General features: G+C 34.9%; 1 protein-coding gene and 1 long non-coding RNA gene across 3 annotated transcripts in view; one reads left to right on the top strand and one right to left on the bottom strand.

Annotated features, from left to right (window-relative positions):
• The window catches only part of LOC6576765 (cell adhesion molecule 2), a 73,284-nt gene that overhangs the window by 40,619 nt on the left and 5,852 nt on the right, over positions 1 to 26,813 (top strand). For both annotated transcript variants that reach the window (XM_044008565.1, XM_032728378.2), the window contains 9 exons: positions 4,931 to 5,028; positions 6,317 to 6,462; positions 7,759 to 7,820; positions 15,640 to 15,798; positions 18,237 to 18,365; positions 19,509 to 19,643; positions 22,717 to 22,866; positions 23,452 to 23,538; positions 24,175 to 24,447. In XM_044008565.1, coding sequence (XP_043864500.1) covers positions 4,931 to 5,028; positions 6,317 to 6,462; positions 7,759 to 7,820; positions 15,640 to 15,798; positions 18,237 to 18,365; positions 19,509 to 19,643; positions 22,717 to 22,866; positions 23,452 to 23,538; positions 24,175 to 24,447 — 1,239 coding nt within the window. The remainder of the gene's footprint in view (positions 1 to 4,930; positions 5,029 to 6,316; positions 6,463 to 7,758; positions 7,821 to 15,639; positions 15,799 to 18,236; positions 18,366 to 19,508; positions 19,644 to 22,716; positions 22,867 to 23,451; positions 23,539 to 24,174; positions 24,448 to 26,813) is intronic.
• Positions 3,697 to 26,813, bottom strand: part of LOC116803808 — a 40,271-nt gene continuing 17,154 nt past the window's right edge. Inside the window, exon 2 of the long non-coding RNA XR_004363819.2 lies at positions 3,697 to 3,910. This is a non-coding gene — a long non-coding RNA (uncharacterized LOC116803808). The remainder of the gene's footprint in view (positions 3,911 to 26,813) is intronic.

The following is a 26,813-nucleotide window of genomic DNA, read 5'->3' as shown; positions in this document are numbered from 1 at the left end:
ACGAAGCCAAATCAAATGAGTTGGCAAAAGGCAACAACAGAAAACCCAAAACGAAAGAGGAGAAGGAAGACACACACACTGAGTTTGAGTGCAAGCGAGACAGTGATATAATAAGCCAGTTGGGACAGAAACACACACACACACACACACATATTCGCAGGACAGTCTGTGGCAAATTTTTATTGACGCGACAGTAGCTGGATATTCAAGCCTTATTAACAGTCACCGTGTAGAGCGCAGCCATTCGTGGCACTTGCTGTGTCCCCCCTTTTGTGCCATTATTATTATCTAGTGGAGCATACTTGAGCGCAACGATTAGCAAACAGAATAGCCGAAGCTTGAATGCTCTTGCTCCTTTGTGACTACAATGGCTTTACAAACATTTCGCCTACTTTCAATGGCGACAAGTTTATAAAACCGATTTCGAGGCTGCTTTTTTATCAGCTCTTTAACTGTCGAGTCACAATTTTGATGGAGATTGGTTTGAAGCCTTTGTCGCATTAGTACATTAAAAAGTTACGCAATGCTTTTAGAGAGTTTCGCACAGTGTTGCTTAACATATTTGCAAAATGTTAAAATTGTGGCAGGGCAGCTCTACATTCTTACTTTCTCAGTAAATGATCTCTTGCATTAACAGCCTATTAACAGTGGTAGTTAATTTAGAATTGTATATGGAATTTATTTTTGTTATTCTTTTTCTTTTTTTCTATTGTTTTAAGAAATGTTTCTTTATGTTATTTAGTTAACCTTGTGTCTAATTTAAATCTAAAGAAGGCTAGCTAATGTTTAGCCCTCTGAAATGCAACTATCTCGCGAGCAGGTTAACATAGTTGGCTGATTAAGGCTTATGCCATTAATGTAAATTATTTTATAAAGAAAAAGTCTGATTGGTTTTTCATGTAACATTTATATTCATTTTTGCTCTAATTATTTTCAGTTTCAATACAATTGTATCTTATAAAATCTTTTCAAATTATATAATTATGTTTATTTAAATTACAATTTTATATAAAATATTTTCAATTTTTTCCTTCGCTACCTTTATATGACAATGGAAGTACCTGAATCACAGATTAGTGTATACTAAATGATGCTGAACGTGATATTTAGACAGAGATTAGTCGGCAATCCGCAACATGACAAGACGCAAAACACATATACAAACAGACAAACAACTTAACAACACATAAAGTTGCTGTTGCTGCTTGTGTTGCTTGTGTTGCTGGCATTGCTGTTGTTCTCAGTGTCGGGCACACTTTCATACTTTTGCACTGTTTACCCCTTGCAAGTGAGATTTAAAGCCACATCAATACACAAAAAAAAATAAAAATAAAAATAATAAAAAAATGGAAAACCAAAATTCTCACACTGCTCGCCTCGTCTCGTCTCATTTCGTCTCATCTCCAACGACTGTGATGTGGCTCTCTCTTTGCTTATCACATTGTTTACGCATTTTGAGTACAAGATTGTTATGTGTTGATTTGCTTTAACTGACGCGTGCCCCGCATATAAGAAAACATTCCCCAGCCGACGCGACGGCTCCTTTGCGCTTCCTTTGTTTTTTTGTTTGTCGTTCTTGTTTTCATAACATTCACGGGGGCGTATACGTAACGCCAACATTGTTGAGGTCCTCTTGGCATGTCAACGACACGAAAACACACACAAAAACCAGCCGACAATTGAGTAAGTAGTGTGTGTGTGTGTGTGTGTGTGTGGGCTCACGTTTAAAGGCTGTCACTCAAAACCACAAATCTGTTGCATACTTGCGGGCGCGCCTTTAAAGTCAACCCGCGCATTTGAGCGCTTCGCTGGGCATTTGAGCACTGAAGCATTGATTGACTGCGCAAAAGCTAAAAGTAGACTGAGAACTGAATGTTTTCTAGGAAGAGCCCGCAAAAAAAAAAAAAAAAAATATATATATATATATATATATATATATATAGATATTGGCCTTATCACTTGTTATCCACAAAATGTTATTGTGTCGTTTGTTTATTATTATTATTTTATTTATTTTTTGTATAGGTTGTCAAGCTGAATTTTATTGCGTACTGATCAACTTATTTGCATAATATTAGTATTAATATATATATACTTGTAAATGTAAATATTCTCGGTTTGCTTGGGAACATTTATAAATATATATTTTTCCAATTAAATATCGATATGTGTATATGTATCATTAAGAATATTTGCTGATAAGAATTCACATTTTGTGAAGCCAAATTACCTGGTGGATCATTTATTTGCTCGTCGTCTGTGTGCAGACTCTGATTGATCATTTATAGGAGTACCCTATTCTGCAGAAAATCGTTAGTTGGCTCAATAGATTTACAGTTGAAAGAGGTTTTTATTATGTAAAAAGATTGCGATCTGTCTATCTGCACATGTCTCTTACGTTCCCCCAGCTCATCAGCTTTATCATGCTAAATTTGCTCTCATTTAAAAGCATATAGGATAACACATCACACTTTTCTTCTTTATCACATTTATAAGTATTATAGCCATACATAATTACATGTTGTTTATATATTTAAATTCATCTACTTATTATGTTATATTTAATATTATTATTTTCATATTTCAATTCAGTAAAATAAACTAGAATAAAATTCAGATAGTAAATATAGCAGTTTAAGGTATAAATGCGCTATAGAGTTTACGATAAAAGCTGCAATAAAACTATATTTAAAATTATTATTATATTTAAAATTTATATATATATATATATATATATATATATATATATCAGTCGTTTTTTTTTATATATTTATATAACGTTAAGGCATTAAATTAAATATTTCATGGCGTATTTTATGTTTTTCAGCAAAATTAGGTTTTCAGTTGACAAACATATCCTTGGCTTTAGCCATGCCATAGATATAGTCCTGATGAACCAATATGCTCATGTTCGTGCAATATGCGCGGCAAAATTATTAAATGATTATGTATGATTTTTCTTTCAGCTGCCTCATGCCCCTTTTCTAGCAATGGTTCCTAGTTGACTCATATATATCTTTGGTTTTCCTATACCTCTGATATAGTCCTAAAGAACCTAAAAGGTCTAAATCATTGCGAAATGCGCATTGAAATGGCCCAATTATGTTTGATATCATTTTCAGCTGGGTTTCCTGGGATATTTTTTATATATAAGGTTTGAATTTCCGTGAATCATAACCGAAAAGTAATTGATATGGTTGCTTAACAGAGCGCTGTATATGTACATTACAGAGAAAAAATCACTCCGCATAGCCTCACGTAGCCGTTAAGACTCAATTTTGAACGTAAATAAAACGTAAGTACCAGGCGAACAGAAATAGGTAGTAGGGCCAAAAATGTTAGTTAACAGTGCACTGTTAATGAACTGTTAACTTAACATTACATTAACATAATCCTGTTAATTTAACAGAGGACTAACAGAATTCTGTTAACTTAACAGTGGTCTAACAGAATTCTGTTAACTTAACATTTTCCTGTTAATGCACTGTTAATTAACATTTTTCACCCTGCTAATCATTTCTGTTCGCCTGGTAATTCTGCTGCATTTTTAGTCAAAATTTGTCATTTTCCATCGGCCAAAACGGGCGCCCCCTAAAGTATGCATCGAATTTGTTTAAAGCGTTTATTTTTGACCGTTGATATTTAAACAAAAATTCCCTGTAAAGTATATCCTTGTGAAATAAATAAATGAGGTTCTTTAGTTTATTCCATTTTTATTTTATTGCACATAATTTCCGCTATATCTAACAACATTTTGGATTATTTATATAAACATTACAATTATTTGGATGCGTTTAATTTATTATATCTAATTGGATATATCTATATACATATTTATGAATTATATTGCGTATGATCGAGGGGTAATATGCTGTTTCAGCCTTGTGGTTTTCTGACATTGGGGTTCCACCTGAAAATACACATTTAAATAAAGTGATAAATAGATTTTAGCTTAATGTGGAATTGCATCAGTCGTTAGTGTCCGACATACATAGAATGAGCTCTGTATTGTTGTTCTTCAGTAGACGTTTGTAAATTTTAATGATCATTTTATCATTTGATCATTTATTTTGTTTATTTATTTATTTTGTTTATATATTTATATCGCTCTTAACATAAATATTACAAATTTTATGGGAAATATAAAAAACTATATTAAATAAATATAATAATATAATATATAATAAAATATAATAATATAAATTCAAGCACTTCTCTTCAATACGAATTGGTAGTTGGTAGATAATGTAGGTGCATACATAGGCTGTATCTTTCTATCTATAGCTTTCGCTCTCCCACTTTCTGTTTTTCTGTGTTTCTCTCTCTCTCACTCTCTCATTTGCTGTTTGTGTGTGTCTCTGCTACTCTCTGTCTCTCCCTCTCTCTCATTGCCGCTCTTTCTCACAGTAACTCGTTAACGCTGTCCCTCTCTCTCTCTCCGTCTTTTCTCTAGTTCTGTTTAGTTTGGATCTATTATATTTATAAAATTATATATATTTCAATTTTTTCTGAAGTGTGCACTTATAATATTAGCAGATTTTAGTTATTTACATATTAACAGAGTTTTTTTATTATATATATATGAATTGCTAGTTAATTAATTATCGAATCACTCTCACAGTTAAATTAGTTGCTGTTAGTCGCATTATCGAAGAATCGAGGCTCTTAGCTTGAGTGTTCAGATTAAGTTAAGCTCCCCTATTCTAAGATAAGTTGAACTCAATGATTTCATCACAATTGGAAAATCATCATCATATATCAATATTTATGGACTTTCGGTTGAATCTAATGAAAGGTATATACAGAGGTTTCAAAACTCGAATACGGGAAACACTCTGATATGTACCTTGTTTTAGATTAGACCGATTCAGTGCGCACTCCAATTGCCAAAGTTAACCCGATTCCCTTCATTTCTCATTTCAATTTGCAGATTTGCCCAAGTTTGGAGAACTCCTGCAGAACGTCACCGTGCCAGTTGGTCGTGAGGCTGTGCTTCAGTGTGTCGTTGACAATTTGCAAACGTATAAGGTAAGTCGACTCCTCGAATGGGCGTTTAGTGGGCGTGACCCATGATAGTTTGGCAATCCGTTACCAATTAGATGAGCCCGCTGCTCGGCTAGGTGTTGCTCCTAATGGAAATTTGCCGGCGAAGCTGTCATTTCAAACAGTTTACACTTCATCAAATAAAACGTGGCATAGTTTCGCTTTGCGTGTGTGTAGGTGGGTGTCTCTCTGCCTCACTCTCTCTGTCTCTCTCTCTCTCTGCCTCTCTCTCTTTCCCACTTTGTGTGCGTGTCGTCTCGTTAAACGCATAATGCGTGCGCCATTTGCGTTGACCCTTTTTCGTAAGGGTTTTCCGTTCAGTTCCAGTTACTTTTCACTTCCCGGCAAACGAAGCACGTTTCAAGCCCCTTGGGCGTCACTTTGATTTCGTGACCGACCCCGGCAAAGGCCACCAGAAAAAAAGCAGAGGAGCACAAAATGTTGCTCAATGAATTGCCGAAAAACGAAAATAGCAAACGGCTGGCCACAAATTTTTGTTAGTCAGTTCTTAGGCCCATTCCCAATGAAGGTGGCAAATGGACCTGGCCAAGGGACACGCAACGAATTGATAATCTTATGGGCTGGCCTGCCGCCCGATGATGATGATATCGTAGGCCAGCCGCCCATTCTCTAATGGTGAATGTGATGCTTATTATGTTGGCAATTCGAAATAATGTTGTTTGCCATTGTTCCTAGTTTATCGTCCATCGTCCGTTGTCCACTGTGTGTTGCTGCATTTAAGCGTACAAATTGAAAGCTAGTGAATTGATGTCTTTCATAACAGAGTGCTATATGCAAAAAGACAACAATATCTCTACCTTATAACTTGAGCGCTCTACGAGTACGACAAAACGACCGTAAACGCCATAGACCGGAATACATTTAAATGAAAACTCCTAAGTTGTTCGGTTGTCTATGCCCAACTTTAAGTGCTCCAGACTGTATAGTAATTATATGTAAACTATGCAATAAGGAATACTCAAAGCATGACTTAGTCAATTTTCAATCTTCACTTTTTTCAATTTAAAATGGCACAACTTAAAGCTAAAACACTTATTACATCAGAGCCCCACATTTCTTATTAGCCAAAGCGTTGGCCGCCTTTCGGCGACATTTTTGGTGTCTTTGGGCTAATAAATGAGCTTGGGCCACGCTAGCGGGGCATTAACTTTGCACCTAGAGCAAGTCGAGCGTTTTAGTTTCATAATTTTGCACTCACGTATATATCCATTTATATGTATATATATATGTGTATTTATTTCTCTTTGTGTAGATTGCGTGGCTACGTGTCGATACACAGACGATTTTAACGATACAAAATCACGTCATAACCAAAAATCATCGCATGAGCATTACTCACGCCGAGAAACGTGCTTGGATACTGCGTATACGTGATGTCAAGGAGTCCGACAAAGGATGGTACTAAACTAAATTTACACCACTATAAAACTCTATATATATATATATATATATATATATGTATATCTATTTCATATCCTTATATGCTAGTTATAAATTATAGATAAAAACGAGCACGGAACCATTTAAAGTGCACAGAACCATTTAAAATGTGTTTAAAGCAGAAATTAAAAATTAAAAATCTCAAAAAAAATCTTAACATAAATCTTTATCCAATTTTTGGTTTTAAAAAATTAGTAACTAATTTAATATTTGTTTTTAGATCTTGTATGTATCTGTTATGTATTGGACTGTTATGGATGGATCGATTAGACAGATTAGCACATATTATTGTATATTTATTATTTAATTTTAATATACTATGCTTAAGGTCTCTAAGATCTGTTGTTGTATTTGCACAAATTTAATAAAATTTTACATAATTTTATAAGAAAAAAAGTGATTAACTTAATAAATTTTTATTATTTTTAAACTTGTTTTATTAGTTACTAAAAAGCATAATATTTAATTACTAAATATAGGGGAGCATTCAATGCAGTTAACTACATAGAAATAATGTTGATTTTTTTTTTTTTTTTTTTTTTAATGAAAATTGCAAAAATGAAAATTACACAATTGTTTCATATTCAGGCATGCTTCTAAAATTTTTATATTCAAATGGGATTCTCTAAAATATTTTTTTTTTTTTTTTTTTTTTTATTTTTATATTTTATTCTGTGTTTGATATATAATTATGTTGTATTCATTTTATTATTGTAATTCAATACATATACATACATTTATATATGTAAATATATATAAATTTGTTTGTTTTGCCATATTTTCTAAAATTTAAATTAAACACAACACAACTTTCTTTAATATTTTTATATTATTCTTTCTCCAGATTTTCTAAAATTTAAATTATATTTTAAATTTTTTAGCAAACTTGCTTTCTTACACTCTCATTTTATTTTCTTTGAATATTTTCTAAAAATAAACACATTCTTTTTTAAAGCAGTTCATTATATTTGAGATACGCCTTTATTTGATCTAACATGAATTTCTCTATGTTTTATATTGTTTTTGATTTACTTTTCGGTTTTTTTTTCCCCCATATATTAAACTGCTGCCATTTGCGCTATGCAGTTCGTAGTTTTTATTTACACAGCGCTTTACGATCATGTTTATTTCATATTTATGTTCGCATTTTGCCATAAAACGCTTTCACGCATGCCTTCTTATCGGAGCTCGCTTCGAGTCGAGACATGGAAACAGCGAAATTGACTCACATGAAAACTCCTTTACAACCCGCAGGTATATGTGCCAAATAAACACGGATCCGATGAAGAGTCAAGTCGGCTATTTGGATGTTGTCGGTGAGTAAACAAAATGCCTTAGAGGCGTATAATCTACAGCAGCTAGTTGAGTAGCTGAACGGCCAGTTCGTACTCTACTTTCAGTAAGAAGCAAACAACAACAACAACAATGCTCACTCACCCAGCACAATTACACGTACATTAACGTTTAGGGGCGAGTATGAGGCAGAATTGAATTGTTATTTGTCTGGGCGTTCAATCGATCAATTGATGCCCACAATTTGTGATACTTTTTTTTTTGTTTCTTTTTAGTTTTTTTGTTTTTGTTCCACAAATTGCGCTAATTGCTCAGCCAAGTGGCGAGTGGAGTCGTTTAGGTGTTCCAATCGAGAGTCGGAAAAGTTGTGCACAACTTTCAACAACCTCACGATTGAGTCTAATTGCTGCGCTTCAAAGGGGCGAACGCTTTGCAAACTATTGGCTAATTGAGTTAGCCGGCTCTTTAAGCCGAGCACAAGGGCGTTTTTTTAAAGCCGCCTTACTTTTCACTTAGCCACCACATTAGTTAGCTGCCCACCCTCCCTCACCTGTGCGCCCGATTGAGACAATGAACAGTCGGAAGGCACCTGGCCCAGACCAAAGTGAAAGGTAATGAAACAATTTACATGCTACGTGCTTCCTCGCGCTCTCTATATTAATGCATACATATACACATATATATGTATATGTTCATTTCCATGTCCGTTTCTATGTCCATGCCCGTGTCTGTGTCCGTGTCCATGTCTGGGCATGTGCCCACGTTAATTATTCAGCTGGCGTACAAAAACCTCAGAGGAGACAAGCTCAGCGTCGGATCCCAGACAGATTTTAAATGAATATGCCGCCCCCAAGGCATGGTTAGGTCTCTGGTTGGGTCTCTCTGGCTTGCTTTGCTTGCCGTTTCGTGCCGGGACTCGCCCCACTCATTTTCAGCCCAAAAACCGCGGCATTTTACTACGGTCGTAAGTAACCACTTTGGTTGATTGTGTTTTCATTGATGTCGAAACACATTATGTGCTGCCTACACAGCGCGAAATTTGTCAGTTCACATAGCAACAGTTACAAATTGTGTCAGCATTTTGCCAGTTTGCTTTTTTTTTTTTTTTTTGTTCAGTGTCACAACCGCTTCACACCCAAATGAACAAAAGTTGGTAAGCAAAACGAGTGGAGCAGCGGCTTTAAAGCAATTCAGCGCTGCCACAGAGAAAGTGTGCGACTTTATGTAGCATACTTTTCAGCGCTCTGTTGAGCTTTCTCTGAACTCAATTGGGGAATTGAACTATAAAGTACAGATATTGCGGCACGTAATAATAGCTTAATTATTAACGTATTTATGCATTTTAGAAATATTTCTAAGCGCATTGTAATGCTGAAAGGGTCTAGTATTTCAAGGATTTATTTGATTAAGTTTGGCGCCCTGTTTTACACATATATTATATTAATACATTAAAAAATAATAATTTAAAGAAAATAAATACAAATGAATAATTAGTAAGAATAAAATTTATAAAAAAAATAAAATAAATAAATAATCATATATAAGTTAATATTAATTAATATTAATATTTAAATAAATAAATAGTAAGAATAAAATTTATAAAAAAAAATAAAATAAATAAATAATCATAATTAAGTTAATGTTAATTAATATTAATATTAAGTAATTTTTAATAAACTTAAACACTTAAAATATTAATAAAACTCTGATAAAATATAATCCATAACTTTAGCAGAACCGTAAAGTTTACAAATAATATATACATATATACAAGAAATATATACAGTTTAATTTGCTATTTGTCACATACATTTTTAAACATATACAGTACCGAGCAAAAATGAGTGAATGTTACAGAACTTTGACTTTCATCACGCATAAAAATTAAACCATACCAGCAAATCAACAAATTTTTTTGTGTGTTTGTTTATTAGTGTATTCTTAACAAATACAAAAAAGTTGCAAGGCTAAATTAGCAAAATTCAAAAAATTAGAAATAAAAAACCGAAAAAATCCACATAAACTCAATTTTGCACGTTTAAAAAAAAACTACTAAAAACTAAAAAAAAACTAAACATTTTTAATATTTAGTCCAAAACCCTTATTAGCAATAATTTTGTTGACTTTTTTTGGCATGCTCTCAGCCAAACTTTGAATCATTTCTTTCGGAAATTGGCTCCACTCCGCTTCTACGCGCTCCCATAAGCTGTCAATGTTCGTTGGGGCTGCATCATACTGTCCCAGCCGTCTTTTCACTATTGAACACAGATTTTCAATAGGATTGAAGTCGGGATAGGATTTATATATAGACTCTATATGTATGGAGCGAAAATTAGCTTAAAATTCTGCTTTCCTATCCATTCCTAAATAATCTTTACAGTATGTTTTGGATCGCCATCTTGTTGAAAACCCTTTCTCTGTGGGGACACGCACATTTATCAGTGAATTTGGGAAGGTGGGTTTGAAGAATATTCATATAATCCTTCCTCTATGTAGAGGATCAACGTTCTACCAAGAGAAGCATCCCCAAACCATAATGCTGCCGCAGCCATGTTTGACGATTTCCTTTACATGATGTCGTTGAATGCGTTCTCCAGGTCTGCACCAGCAATATTGCTTTCCATATGATTGGAAACGGTTAAATTTTAATTCATCTGACCAAACAACTCGTTTCCAATCATAAATGCTCCAGTTTTTGTGATCCCTTGCAAATTTCAAACGCGCCTTCATATTCTTTTCGGACAATGCAGGTTTGTTTTTTAACGAATGATACATATCCGAAGCCACGAATTTCTCTTCTAGCAGTCCATTTGCTAACATTTTTATTAATTGCTAGAGAAACACCCTTTGGTGCTAGCAGCTTGTTTTTCTTAATTTTCGACATCATTAGGCGAGCGTCAGAGCCCGAGAACAGTTTTTTGCAACCTTTGACTTGAGTTTTCGGAGTCAAATTTCGGCTGATTCAAAGCTTTTCGGCAATAATAAGCGAAGGAAATCCCTTCCCGGTCAGGCACACACCACTATTTTCAATGTCGACTGAAATTTTCCACATTTTAAAATTATATTTCACCAATTATTTTAAATTTGTTGCGAAAAGAAAATGTGCTTCAAATCGCTTTACAAATAAGAATATTAAAAGGACTAAGATAACGGTAAATCTACATGCTCAATCTACGACTATGAAGAATACCCAAGGAGCTAAGTTATGGGGAAATCTGGATGATTTCGGCTGAGAAGAGAAGTAGAAGAGCCAAAGTATAGGCAATTCATGAAACGTGCAAAATTGAGTTTATGTGGATTTTTTTGCTTTTTTATTTTTCATTAATTGAGTTTAGCTGATTTAGTGTTGAAACTTTTTCTATTTGTTAAGAACAAACTAATAAACAAGTATAAAAAACAAAATCTTAATTTGCTTGTATGGTTTAATTTTTATGCGTGATGAAAGTCAAAGTTGTGAAACATTCACTCATTTTTGCTCGGTACTGTATGTATATATTGTTTACAATTTCTCCAGAATGCTTAATAAGTGTTTAACAATATAAATACTAAAATAATGAAATATACTATAAAAACATATATAATTGTAGAAAATAGATATTCCAGAAATATAAATAAATACATAATGGTATTAAAAACTAAAATTTATAAAATAAATAAAATTAATTAGTGTAAGCACATTTAGACTTCAAATATATATTGTATTTTACCTAGTTCATTTTTAACTTTTTCACAATAATAATGTTTTCCTCTGAGGAGCACTTGCGAGTAATTGGGAGTGTGTATATAAATCTACAAACATAATATTACCAATTATATTACGGATTAGATTATCTTCACGTCGGATAAAAATTCAAAAATTCAATAAGACAGTTCAAATTAAATGCAAACTTTTTACTCAATTAAAAGTGAAAATAATATTGCATTAGCTCAAAAAAATATTCTTCATATCTCTCTTCCTAAACAAATGAATTCCAAACAGCTAAAATTGTTCAATTTACGCAAACTATTAGCTAAAGCAAACATCGTTAGAAAATGTTTGTCTAGTGAAATATTTCATATATATATATATATTTATTATTGGACCCGTTCGCGATGCAAATCAAATAAAATGTATAGCTAAAAGAATCGAATGAAAAATATGGAAGCAAGCCACAGAGGCATAAACCATATGGCTTTGTTCGGGCAATGCCTTTAACAGCATAAGCAAAACATCAATTGGCAAAATATATTGTTTCGAATAAATAATTCAATGGCTCGCTGGCTTGCATACAAAAACAATCAGCGGCACAAACAACTAGTTAGGCGACAAAAACAAAAGCACTACAACTTTAACAATTAAACACGAGCAAAAACAAAAACAAACTAAAAAAAAAATAGATATATATATATTCTCAAACAAAATGAAAAGCAAAATGTGTCCACAATTTTTTATGAACGTGAAATTTGTTGTCCATTTTCGGTCAGCTTTGATGTATGACAGTGGAGGAGGCGATGGCCATTGCTTGATTGCGCCCCCCTTGAACAGCGACTGTGTTTGTCTGTGTGTCTGTGTTTATTTGTCCGTCTGTCTGTCTGTCTGCCTGTCTGTGTATCAGAGGAGGAGCGCAGCCAAGTGGACGAACTCAAGTGGAAAAGCTGTGAAAGTGTCAAAACGACGTTGGGCGGACACATCGAACCAGGATTTGTTGACTCAGTGCATTGCGTAAAATGTTTGAAAAATGGCATTTTAATGCATCGAATTTACAACTGACAGCAGCAAAAATATCTCCAGAAGCTGTCTCCAGCATCTCTAATTTCCATAGCACGTCCAGCTCGAGGGAGATCTCTGCTCAGCTTAAGCGAAGAGAGTTAAGAGTTAAGTAAAATTGTGCTGCAGCTGCATGAATAACTTTACGAATCATTAGTCAGTATAGCTCCACAGATGTCATGAATGCTTTGATATTCATTTAGTTAAGGTCCGTGTCATTCACAATTGAAAGGTGAATCGTAGCTATAGAGAGCTCATAAATGTTTTCATATTAACTTAGGCTAGTCTCTTGAAATGTGAATCACGATGTGATTTAATGTAAGGGACTAAGGGTATCTGGGAAAAGGTCATATTAATTTAGTTAGTCTCTTCAGTAATTCACAATTTAAAGGTGAATCACTGTGTGATAGAATATTAGAGACTGAGCGTAGCTACGGACAGAACTCATGAATGCTTTCATATTCATTTAATTGAAGTTAGTCTCTTCAGACATTCACTTCAACATAACGTAAGAAACTAAGTCAGTGTTGCTACGTAGCAATATTGCTTCATTTAACAAACATTTAAGTGATTTCGGCTATGAAATCACTTAATACGAACGTAATGCTCATTACTAATTAGTCTTTATTATAACTGAATATACGATAGGTTAAAACTAATTTAGATGCACTTAATCTTAACGATGCGATACAGATCTTATGGTTGAGGATCCATAGTACATTAGAGCGAGTAATGAAATAAAGTACATTTTTAAATATAATATGTATATATATATTAGGAAATATTCACAACGTCGAAATGACGACGGAAACATAATTAATTGATTTTTAGAGTAAAAGAATATTCACTCCTATTAGATAATAGCTATGTAACGCATCTTTTTGGCGAGGTCGTATAAATAGTACAGATCATATATAGACATTGACCATCAACAAGATCAGCCCGCTCAGGCGCAAGCGTTTTTCAGATTCAGCACATATAAATAGAGCAAATTCATAGATAGTTAAAAATTAACAATATCTCTTACGTTTTGAGAATCCTTTTTTTTTTTTTTTCAATATTAATTTTTATTTTGCTTATCGAAATTAATGTTATTTGCTTTATTGTATTTGTATATTTATTTTGCATAGTATAAAAAATGATTTCTTACTATTAATATAATATAGAAAGAAAAAGACAAAGCCTCAAATACAATTAGGCACTCAGATATGGATGTGGCAGATATTTTCATTTATAAAATATATTAAGATTAATGCCTAATCCCAATATATATAAATATATAGTATAATTTTGTTGTCAGTGCCTAAGGCAAGAGCCCAATTTGAGCGCAGTTGGAATTAATTTTTATCTTTCATCACATTTCGCTTCATTTCATAAATTATCACCCACTGAGCCACAGCGGCGATAAAAACGTTTTGCCCCACACCTTTGGGGCGGCTCTTTGTGTTTGAGGGGAGGAACAGGGCCAGAGACCAATACGGCCAAGTCAACAGGCGCTGTGCGGCCTACTCAACTTGTTCAACATGACGTATACGTAATGCGTGAGTGAATGCGGGTGTGCGCGTGTGGATTGAGAAAGCAAAAAGTACATTTTGTAAAACATGCCCATCATTGTTTACACGAGGACTTTCAAGTTTCGATGTGTAGACGACATGCGTCATAGCTGAGTAGAAGCTGCCTCCCTCTCTGACTCGCCCTCGCCCTCTCTTTCTCTTTACTCAGCTTTCCCTTTGGATTGGCTAATGGTGTAATATAGATTTGGCAAATTACTGCTGTTGAAAACTGCTCTTAAGTGCTCCAGTTATAAAATGCACATTTCGTACGGCTGCCTCATTAAGTGGCCAGCAAACAGTCTCCTGCCATGCCCATTCCCCCTGCCCATTGCTTGCCGCTGTCGTTCACTTCTCTTTTTGGCAAGTGAAAAATTGTCAAGCGTGAAATTATAATTAATTGCCAAGTAACACCAGAGACTGGCACGCACAACAGACGAGAGGTCCGGGTCCGGGTCTGTGTCCGAACCATGCCTGGATCCGTGTCCCAGTCCCTGGTCCTGTCGCTCTGTCTCTCTATTTCTCTCTCTCTCTCTCTCTCTCGCTGGCTGCAGCTTTCGCTGCATGTAAATGTCAAAAATGGGAACAAGCGACGTGTCCTTGTAGGATATGCATGAGTCCCTCATTCACTTTGTGCAGCGCCCAAAACTTGTTGAAGATGTCGCAGCTGCACAAGACTTTAATTGCACAAATGACTGTTTATTTAAGTTTTGACCATAGCACAACATTTTGTGGCATCAAGTAGAAAGTAAATTAAGTAAATCTCAATATACAATTAATATGATTTACCTTGTGGAAATCTCTATAAAATCTACTTCAGCTGCTGTTGTAGTATGACAGCCAAGGCTGATATTATAAACATATGTACAATATTACATTACAAACTTCTGGATTGAAGTATACCAAAAGTAAGCGTCAATAACTCAGTGAAGTTGTGAAAAACTGCAAAATGATATTATAATATTCAAAAATTATTTAAAAATATCTTATATTTACTTGAAGATTTATTGCAATTCAGTAAAAATATTCAACATTTTATGTTTTTACACGTTAAAACTATGCAACTCTAAAGTTGCGTAAATTTACCTGTAAAAATATTTACATATATTTTATATTTATTTAATGTGTTATTGTTTATTTAGCAAAATACTCCACGTTTTTGGTACCTACACATTAAACCTATGCAAAATTTATAATAATCAATTATGGCCCCGAAACAGTTAGACAGAGTAGCGACAATTTGTTAAAAGCCTGATGAAATAAAGCCACTCAACAAAAATTCTTTATTGCATTTTCTCTCACTCACATGTCACCAACAACAATAACGACAACAACAACTGTAAACCAACCAAATAACCAACCGACGAACAATGTCAACAACAACAACAACAATGAACAAACACTGCTGCTGCCAACTGCTGACACCTGGCGAACAATTCATGGACTCCATTGCATCGCTGCACGGCCCACGCGGCGTATGAATAATATGTCGCTTGTAACTGTTGCCATAACCATCTGTGTGTGTGTGTGTGTGTGCACACACAGTGCCACCAGACATACTGGACTATCCCACCAGCACGGACATGGTCATACGCGAGGGGTCAAACGTAACCCTCAAGTGCGCCGCGACCGGGTCACCAACGCCAACGATAACCTGGCGACGCGAAGGTGGCGAGCTGATACCACTACCCAATGGAGCTGAGGGTAAGTACCACAACCTCTCCCGCTCTCCCTCCCTCGCTCTCTCTCTCTCTCTCTCTCTCTCTTTCTGTGAGTGTCTGCATTTGCACGCTGCATGCATGACAAATGGACTCTGGCGAAAGATTCTGCGGGTCACCATGTAAATTATTTGCCCCAATGTCGAAGTCAAACAAAGACGCGTGTTTTCTTCGCATTAAGTTGCATGAGCTGCGTTTTAAGGCGACTTCCCCCGCCCCAATCAAAGAAACGTGAGTGCAGCCAACTGCAGCACGACTCAATTATAACTAACGCCTGGCCATAATTACTGGGCCATTCGTGACTGCATTCATGGCAGACGGCTGTAAGAATTAAGCTGCGAGCTCGAATTTATGGATGGGGAGTATTTTATTGCAAGGGCAAACCAACACGATTGAAGACCTAAGCATTGCTCTGCTAACACAAGACAATTGATAAATTTTACTCAGCTAAAAAAAAAAAAAAATAAAAATAATAAATTATTTTTGTAACTTTATGAGTTAGATTTAGGACCTGACAATTTCAGGGATATTCCAGTTTATATTATAATATATAATACATTATTAAATATAATATATAAATTCATTCAGTTATTATATATATTATATATTTGTTTGTATCAATATTTAGTTTTTAATTATTTTGTTTTTAATAATAATAATAATTATTATTATTATAATTATTTATTCAAAATTATAAAACAATTACTGAAGATTAATTTATAAAATTTTATGTTTATGTAATTTTAATATGAAAAAAAAAAATAATTTTAAATTAATTTAGTTTTACTTTTTGTATGCTCATTTTATCTGATTTTATTTCTTAATAAATGGTAAATGAAATTTTTGAATTTAGGTACATATGAATTTTTAATGAAAATCTAACTTTTTAATATCTTAATTTTATAAAAGAAAGAAACCTTTAGAAAATCTATATTTTATATGACAAAAATATTATAAATATTTTATATATATATATAAAAAAAGAAAGAAAGAAAGAAAGAAAATAAAATTAAAATATAAAAATATATATATTTTTTATTTTATTTTTTTTAATATAAGAAAGTTTTTTTATTTTTATTTTATTTTCTTTTATTTGTTTTTAGTGTACGATAATGATTTCTTTATTTTATATCTTAAATTAATATCGATATTCTGTTTCAACTAACTTGTAATTTGAACTTTAAGCATATGCAGAATTTTTGATATTTTACGTTATGAAAGTTTTAAATTTTTATATATTTCTATTTTTAAAGAAAAAAATTTAATCTTTGATATATTTTGGCATCATTGAATGGCTTTTAGTACCTGGAGTCAACTGTCTGACTCTGAAAATGCAGACATTTTAAATAATATTTTAAAAATTGTATTATTTCTGTGGACCTACATACTATTTTGCACAACAAATCATTATTTAGCAGGATATTTTTATTCTATATTTGTACTATTTACAAAAATTAAAGAAACTTAGCTCAGCAACATTTTAAATAGACTGCAGCCACAGAGTTTTGATTAGTTCTGCATTGATCAGACTGAATGATAGACTCCAGAGTAGCCAGAAAATAGTCAAGTTTGCTATTTGATGCTTATCAAACCACATGCAGTTGATCACATACTCGATTGAGTGCATTAAGGCTGGCCAACAATGTGCCGGCGATAATGTTTGCTAGCGTATGACAGGTGCCTGAGTCGCAACGTGCAATGAGCCATTCCAATTCACATGCCCAACCGCACACACACACACACACACACACACACAGCTACTGTGTGGTGGTGGCAAATGAAACATTCATTACAGCCACTTGGCCAAATCGATAAATCGGTCAGCAAGCAACCATTTTGACTTGAACCCATAAAATGCCAATGTGCAGCAGAAGGCAACCGAACAATTTTGAGGCCGAGCCAGCTAGGAAATATATTTAGGTGAGAGAGCTCGAGCCAATCACACAAGACAGAGACTTGGCTCTATGAAAATTTGTAATTGGAATGCATATTGGCTAAAAATGGCATCTACACCGAACTGATTGTAAAAAAAAAGAACAGTACGAAAATGCACCAATGTATTGGGTGTTGGCATTGTGAAACTCTTAGCTGAAAATACATATTTATTGTATATCTACATTCTGAACTTACCACATAAAACTAACTAAGTGCATACATTTTTATATGTCATGCATTTGAGTAAATGTTTGAGTTCAATGTTTATAAAGTGCAATCGAAACGAATTTTTTATAAATATATACAATACATATTGTATATATATACAATAAAAAAAAAAGGAATAATAATAATAATATTTAATATGAAATTGAATGAATGATTGCATTGTTTGCTAAGTATTTAATATCGCAATTAATTAATTTATAATGCTTTTATCTCTCTCTATCGCTCTCTCCCACTCTTTGCTCTATGTTTCTCCATCCACAGCTATCGCATACAATGGCTCGTTTCTGACCATCGCCAAAGTGAATCGCTTGAATATGGGCGCCTATCTCTGCATTGCCTCCAATGGCATACCGCCAACAGTTAGCAAACGCGTCATGCTCATTGTGCACTGTAAGTATTTGGGAAATGGGGGAAATGGGGAAACGGGAAAAGTGGGCATGGATATGGAAAATAAGTGTTGCCTTCGGCTGGGGTGCATATCAATTTTGCATATTTAAATATTTATAGTTTTGCGCCAGAGCGCCGCATGGCATCTCTCTGTAGCTGCTCTCCGTGTGACGGTGGCGTATGAGCAATGTGCTGCAGACTCTAGCACAGACAGTGCTCACAAGCACACACACACACAAGCACCACTTCAAATCTTGCCATAGAAAATATGCTGTGCATTTTAATATTGCCTGAGAGTAGCACAAACAACTCTGCTGCCCTCTACCTCACCCCCTCCCCTTCTCCTCACCCTCTACGACACTCGGTCTCTCGCCCTTTGGCGCTTTGTCTGTCCGTCCGTCTGTCTGGCTGCATACTTTTAGGTGCCATGCATAAAGTAAATAATTAAGTGTGCCCCAGCTAGTTAGCATTTTTAGCGCTCCTTTGCTCTGCTCTGCTCTGCACTGCAGCCGGTCCGCCCCTCCCCCTTTATTGCCTTTCACTATCAACTCCACTGCTAATTAAATAAAAATTTTAGTTGCTCAACAATTTGCGGAGCAACTTTACTCGCTCGAAAATGCTCTGGATACTCGCGTAAATTCCAAATGCTGTCAGACTTGAGGTAAACCATTTAAGCCCCAATGGTAAAAAGCAACTTAACGTATTCGGGCATAAACAAACGTTGAGCTGGCCCTATCTCTCTCTCTCCCTCTCTCGCTTTCTGTCTACCTCTTTTCTAATAAAAATTAAAAAGCAATTAGTTGGATAAATAAAAGAGGGCAAACCGCAACAAATCGCATTGGCAAACAATAACAAATGGAATTTTATATGAATGCGAATACCTTTGACTCATGCCCACATGCCACAATGTTAACTGGCTATGTATGAGTGTGTGTGTGTGTGTGTGTATAAATATATATAAACAATATATAAAGCATTTTAGTTCTATTGCATTCGTGTGAGCCACATTGTTGAGCTGCCATTACAATTACATTCCGCTTTTACACGTAACTATTTGCTACTCTCTCTCTCTCTCACTCTGTCACTGCCTCTCTCTCTCGCTCTCTCTTTTTCACTCACTGACTCTTCAACTTTTTCCATTTATAGTTCCGCCAATGATTTGGATACAAAATCAATTAGTTGGCGCCGCTTTGGCACAGAACATTTCTCTCGAATGCCAATCGGAGGCTTATCCCAAGTCCATCAATTATTGGATGAAGAATGATACAATTATTGTGCCTGGTAAGTGCGTATTTATATGAAAATACATACTATATAGACACTAACACGGACCTTCAACTAGTTACACAGTTTAACAACAATGATTGTTTTTTACAAAATTTATTGTTAAATAATTGAAATATAGACTAAATATACACTACTACTGCAGACGCTATAGTTAAATGAAAATTATTTTTTATAAAATTTTTTAGGAATAATTTGTTTTATATTTACTTACAATTTTTTTTTTTTTTTTTTTTTTTTAAATCATATAAATGCAACATTCCAACATAATTCGATATTGACATTATTTAGTCATGTTGCTACTCTAACAAGTAATTTCATCTTATTACATCACGAAAATAGAAAATTTTTTAGTCGTTCTCTTTAGTTCTTCCATTTGTTTATTCCATTTTTCCATAGATATATTTAATAATTCACGTATTAAACAGATTTAAACGTAACTAAAAAACATAACGAAAATAATTGAACAAATCTATTTTTATGTGTTGTGCTGGCGTTCTTCGGCTCCTTCTACGACTAACTGATCGACATATCGAATCTTTAGACCAGTGCTGCGACCTATCGATAACTTACAGAGGTGCAGAACAAATATTTAAATTCGAAATGATTTTATTCACAAGTCAGCATAAGCATCAAGTTAAATGTTTTTCGTAAGGACTTCAACATGCTCAAACAGAATCAAAGCCTGATATTAATCTATCAAATCAGACTCGGAATATGCGAAACAAGACTTTATCAGGATAATTTAAGGTTCTATAAAATCAAGGATTCTTTGTAAATCTTTGTAAATCCTATAAGGCATACGGAAAAGTCGACTCTTTTGCTTTTGTAATTACTCTGAAAATGCAGCAATACATCCCATGCAGGTGTCCGCTATCAATTGAAGTGTGTTTTTGTTTTTGTTGCATTCTGCTATGGCTGCACTTAAAACTCTATTAAACTAAAGAACTATGCCCACTTTCGCATAATCCAACGAAATGTAATTAATTTGACGCAGCGTCTGCTGGTGCGCTGGCAACTACACGATGATTGCTCTCCGACCCTTAGGCACAATTTCAACTTAATTTCCTGCGGCCATTATGAGAGCTGACCATCCATGCAGCCATCCATCCATTCACTCAAACGCCCACTCATCCTGTACGGCAAATGAACTGCATGGCGCAGAAAAAAAAGCGAGAAACGAATAAAAAGCCAACGACGGTCGCACACTCCAAACCGCAACCTGCACTTGCTCAACTTCTGTCTCCTGCTACTACAGCTGCTCCTGCTGCTGTTCCTGCTGCTGCTCCTGCTCCTGCCCACTGACCACGGCCCCTTATCAGTGAGAGCTCTGTGAAAAAGTCACACAGACATTCAAAAACAACGTTCTTTACTCTCTCTCTCTTATTCATTCTCTCTCTCTCTCTCCCTCTCTGCCTCGGTCTTTTTTTTCGTGTTGTTTTCTGGCTACCCTGTGACACAAAATGGAAAAAGTGATTGAAAATGACCTCAAGTCAAAAGCAGTTTCAGTAGCCAGCAACTGTCGTCCAGCTCTGAGTTTTTAATGGAGTTTCTTTTTTTCGTTCATTCCTTTTTTGACTTTCTTTTTCAAAGTGCGTTGGATTTCACAAGGACATAAAAGGGTTGCTTTCAGAACTCCTTTAAGTGCCAGCTTTAAGCTGATTACGAACTGAACTTGAAAATTTGACTCGGAATTGTTTTCAACAGCCAGATCAATGAACATAATTTGTGAACATTTTATTAAACTGAAACTCTTTGAAATTTATAAGAATAAGCAAATATTAAATATGTAATAAATATTTAATTGCCAATGCATAACAAATTAAAAAAAAAGTAAAAAAAAAAAAATCAGATTTGATCACTACTGAAAATGGCAGCAACATTTGCTAAACAATTTTCTGTAATATTGAAAAAGCCGAATTTTATTTTATGCAAACAAAAATAATAAATTAAATAATTACAAAAAAGAATATAATTTTAGTATATATTATATTTATAGTATTTATATTTTTTCTAATTTATAAAAATTTAATTTCTAAGAACGCCATTTAAATTTATTTATTTATTTTCTTTTAGTTATTTTTTATTATATATAATATTAAATTCAGTTTAGTCAGATTCGCATGCCAAGCAAAAAGTCAGCCTCCTTTGCCCTCATCTGCTTTTTACACTAAACTAAAAATATATTCTTCTAATCTTTGCTCAAATCACATTTCGTCAATCTTTAGCATTTAAATGCTTTTCAGGCAAGAGACCGAAACCAATTTGGTTTTAATCAACAACAACAACAACAAACAACAACGTAAACTCAAATCTCGAGTCTCAGTTTCAAGCCATTTGGCAGCATTTTAGTAAACTAATCAGTTGCTTAGCTGCCATGCATAACAATTGCCTGTGGTCGACTTCACAGTTAGTTAGTCGGTGGCCCCACATGCTAGACCAGGTGGAAGGGGCAGGCTTAGTTCCGACTAAACGAAATCTAACCGACATCAAACGTAAATCAAAACCAAGCAAAGCAACTAACTCCATGGGGTTGGAGGGGAGGAGGAGGAGTAGGAAACGCTTCGAATGCCAGCTTGGTTTTTGTATAAATTAAAATGAACGATTTGGAGGGTGGCGAACCCCCCGCAAAGAGCTGGTTATCCAAGATGACAACAAGTTGAGCTAAAATTGGGGTTTTCCTCAAATCTATTTTGGCTTCTTTTAAGCCAAATTACTTTAGCCAGGACAAGTCCAGGACAAAGGACAAACACACCCACACACACACATACATATGTACGTACGTTAGCATGTCACTTTAACAGGCTCTGCTGACTGACTGACTGCAGGTCGGGCCAAATGGGTTAAATTTCATTGCGGTTATATACGAGCTTGCTACGCCGCCCACACACACACAAACACCAACAAACAAGCACATACACATACATATACCCACTCATCACGATGTACATGAAGCAATTACTAAACGTATTTATCACTCATTCTGTATCTCCATCTCTCTATCTCTCTCCCTCTCCCTATCTCTCTCTCTCTCTCTCTCTCTCTCTCTCTTTCTCTCTCTCTATGGCAGGTGAACGCTTTGTGCCAGAAACCTTCGAGTCGGGCTATAAAATAACAATGCGTCTGACCATCTACGACGTTGACATTTCCGACTTTGGTGCCTATCGCTGTGTGGCCAAGAATTCGCTGGGCGACACAGATGGTGCGATCAAATTGTATCGTAAGTATTTCACACAAGAACAACAACAACAACAACAACAAGAACTTCAGCAACTCTAACAGCAATAACATTTACATCCATTGCCATAACTATAAACGTAAATGTTAATGTAACGGCTTCAACAGTGTCTCACATAAGTCACACAGCAGCCAAGGGCGATTCGCCTCAAACTATTTAGACTCGTTTATGGCATTTAATTAATTTCGGGTCAATACGAATAAAAGCAAACATAATAATAATGTTCATAAAAATGGCAGAATAAAGTTTAGTTACCTTTGACCTAGGTCAAGTGGCTGAACTGGGGCGTGGCCCAGCATTGGCAGTGATTGATTTATGAGCCGGTGCTCTCGATGAAGTTAGCTCCATGGCTGCATAAATAAATATGTTTGATGCGATGACGATAATGGACGTGCTACAGATTTATCATTTATGCCATATAATTTGCCAACTGAGCAGGGTGAACCGGTTATTTGTTGGCAAGTGATTGAGCAGTCGATGCTCAAATATTCTCAGACATTCCATAGAGATGCCCCACCCTGAGTTCCGTGTCAATTCCATTAATATGTGTTCGATCTACTTCTTCAGATATTCCGCAAACAACAACAATTACAACGATGGCGCCCACTGTATCGATCAACACTGTACCTGTCTTTAACGTCAAGTACAACAAGGGTATGCACCATGAAATCGATAATGCTAATCGATAAATATCGAAAGTGTCTTACAGAATGTTAGCTAAATTCATTTAAATTTATATATATATATATATATATATATATATATATATATATATATATATTAAATTTTTATATATTATTATAATATTATACATATATATATGTATAGCTCAATCTTGGTAAATGTAATATACCAAGAAATTATACTCCATATTTTTTTTTTACCTGTCCAAGTTTAGCATCTAACATATAAATTAATATTAAATAGTATCAAAAATAAAATGAAAATTGATTTCATAAAAATCTTTGAAGCAATAAAAATTAAAAGTATTAATTTAATAATGTGTAATACAATATAATATAGTATATGTATTAACAAAATTGTTTTCCTTTATACATATAAAATTATGAATTATGAATGAAGAAATCTTTTAATTCGTATTTAATTTGTGTTTTATTAATTATTATTATTAATTGTTATTTATATATACAAATTTTGTCTGTCCTAATTGGGTGCTTAATAAATATTAAATTATTTTACAACTTTCATAAGGCCAAGCCACTTATTCGATATTTATCGTCCTACTACAATCTATAAGCTCTGCACTCACTAACGCCATTCAATTCGCAGAGCAACGCTACAGCAGCAACAGCAATTCGAACAGCAATAATCCCTACAACTACAACAACAGTCCACAGAACAGCAACAGCAAGTCGCAGCGCAACAAGGGCAAATCCTTGGATCAGGCGCCATCGACACTGAACAATGTGTACATGGGCGCCACGTCGAGCTTGTGGAACTCACAGGATCATCACTCGCCGGGCACAAGCCGTGGCAGAGATCATCACCAGCACCAGCAGCAGCAGCAGCAGCATCAGCAACACCAGCAGCAGCAGCATCTGGGTGAGTAGGGATTGGTTAGGGCAAGGATAAAAATCCTTGACATCTGCGAGCTACTTAACGCATCGAAGGATACTTCAAGTTGTTTCCTACCCTTGGGCCCATATTTTTATTGGCTAAATGTGTGTGAGTGGGTGCGTCTGTGTGTGTGTCTGTGTGTGGGTGTCTGCTAGAGCTTCTCATGACACAGCATACTATAAATATTTGGCCATTTATTTTATGTTTATGACAAATCATAACGACTTCAGCCGGGCTTAAGGGCTCTGTCCTGCCGTCGACACTTGTTAGATACAGATACTTTGGCTCGAGTCATGAAAAATATATGTGTATGTGCATGTATATCCTTTGCCAAAGCATACGCCAGCCCCACACCCTCCCCCTCTCTCACTCTGTCTATGGTCTATCCCTCTGTTCTTTTGCCAATGAAAATATGACTTTCTAGCATGCAATTCTGTTGCCCGAAGCGAAAAACTGCTGCCCCTGCTGCCCCTGCTGCCCCAGCTGCCCAGTTCGGCGCGCAGCGCTTGCCAAAGTTTCTGGTATCTGGTGTAATGCGCTGCTAATGTGGCTCATCATAATGTACAATCATCATAAATAATAAGGGACACAAATCTCGATATTTGTGCTAAGCACATAATATCCCTGAGGTGTTCGAGCCGCAGCAGCAGCAGCTCTTGTGATTGATTAGGAATGTGAAATGCTTTGTGCCTTGAAAACTGAATAATTCACAATGCTTTACAAATGTGTGTACATAAAAAGTTTATTGTTACACGCAAACTTTTATTTTCTTTATTAATAAAAACTAGTTTAATTTAAATGCTTACACATTTTTTTTAGTTGCAAATAATTATTTTAAAATCAATTTCTTATTTTGAAATTGGAAAATAGATTTTCGCTCTGTAATTTATTTATTTATTTTTTTTTTAATTTTTTTTTTTATTTAAAGGCAAAAAAATATTTTTTTTTTTTCATGTCTAATTATTTAACCTTTATCATAATATACTTTTTTTTTTAATGAAAAATAAAAACAATGAATTCAAGAATTATTTATTAATTAATTATAAGACAATTTGATAAAAAATTAAAAGAATTAAAAAATAAAAATACTTTAAACTAGTTTTTATTAATAAAGAAAATAAAAGTTTGTGTGGAACAATTATAAATAAATTTATTTAATAATTATAATTAAATTTATTTAATAAATACATAATTTTGAATACTGAAATATAGGAAATATATTTTAAGTAAATTAAATTAAAATTTTCAAAATGTTGTTTTTTTTTCTATGCAGTGACAAATTGACTTAAATTTAGAGAGATACTTTAAAAGTATAAAAATTATTCGAATTTGAATTGAAATCAAACTACTCAAATGCTGCACAACAGATCCAACAAATTTATTAATTTCATTATAGCTTTATCCTTATTGTGTTATAAAACTTTGGTAAATATTTTCAGTTTGTTTTACGCATAGATCAAACTTTTCATTAAAGTTGCGCCACATTTGAATGCTTGGCAAACATTCTGCTGCAGTTGCCTCTCAGTTGCATTATGTAAAAGTCAGAGTGTCGCCTCGCTGGTTGCTTACAGTGCCTGCCAATCAATAAACATAAAATTTTACACAGCTCCCGAATCGAGCCATCGCTGGCCTGGCCTGCTTACAATCGACGACAATATCCATATCCGGCTGGCGGCTCGATGGGCGGCAGGAGGGCGTGGCAAACGCATAAAACTTTACAGGCGCCTTGTTGTAGTGGAAAATTTGTGCATACGCGTTTCGACTAAAATAAAATGCACTTGATAGAGCGCAAGAAGCAGCAGCAGCACCAAAATCAAATCGAACAAATTGAATATGAGAGAACGAGCAGGAGGAGGAGAAGGAGGAGGAGTAGCAGAGTACGATAGATAGAGCAGCTGGACGGGGACGAGCTATAAAAATTGCAGACAAATTGCACATAAGGCGTCAAGGCGAATAAGAAGAAGAAGTAGAAGAAGAATGTAGCTAAACCCCAACATCTACAGTCCCATCAAAGGGCTATGCTCCGCCGACTCCTGCCCGTCGTCAGCTGAGACGAAGACAACGACGACCCGCATCATGCCTCGCCTTTGGCTACAGCCATTTTTGGCAAACGACAGCGAAAATGTTGCGTTTACGCCAGAGGCAAAAGGGCAATCTAGGGTGTGGGCGGGCGGTCGGGCGGTCGGGCGGTCGCGGGTGGCAGAGCCTGAGGGCCATAGCCGTCGCTGTTACGCCTGGTAATGGCGGGCTGGGTGCTGCAATGACGACAACTTTCAAGCCTGGCATGCAATGTCGTAAGCGCTGCGTTTACAGTTAGATTTATTACCTGCTAGATGTTGCACATATCGCGA

Source organism: Drosophila mojavensis, unplaced genomic scaffold, assembly GCF_018153725.1.
Source record: "Drosophila mojavensis isolate 15081-1352.22 unplaced genomic scaffold, ASM1815372v1 contig_36, whole genome shotgun sequence".
NCBI classification, from domain to species: domain Eukaryota; kingdom Metazoa; phylum Arthropoda; class Insecta; order Diptera; family Drosophilidae; genus Drosophila; species Drosophila mojavensis.
Note: the sequence above shows the minus strand (reverse complement) of the source record. Positions and strands in the feature narration are given on the sequence as shown.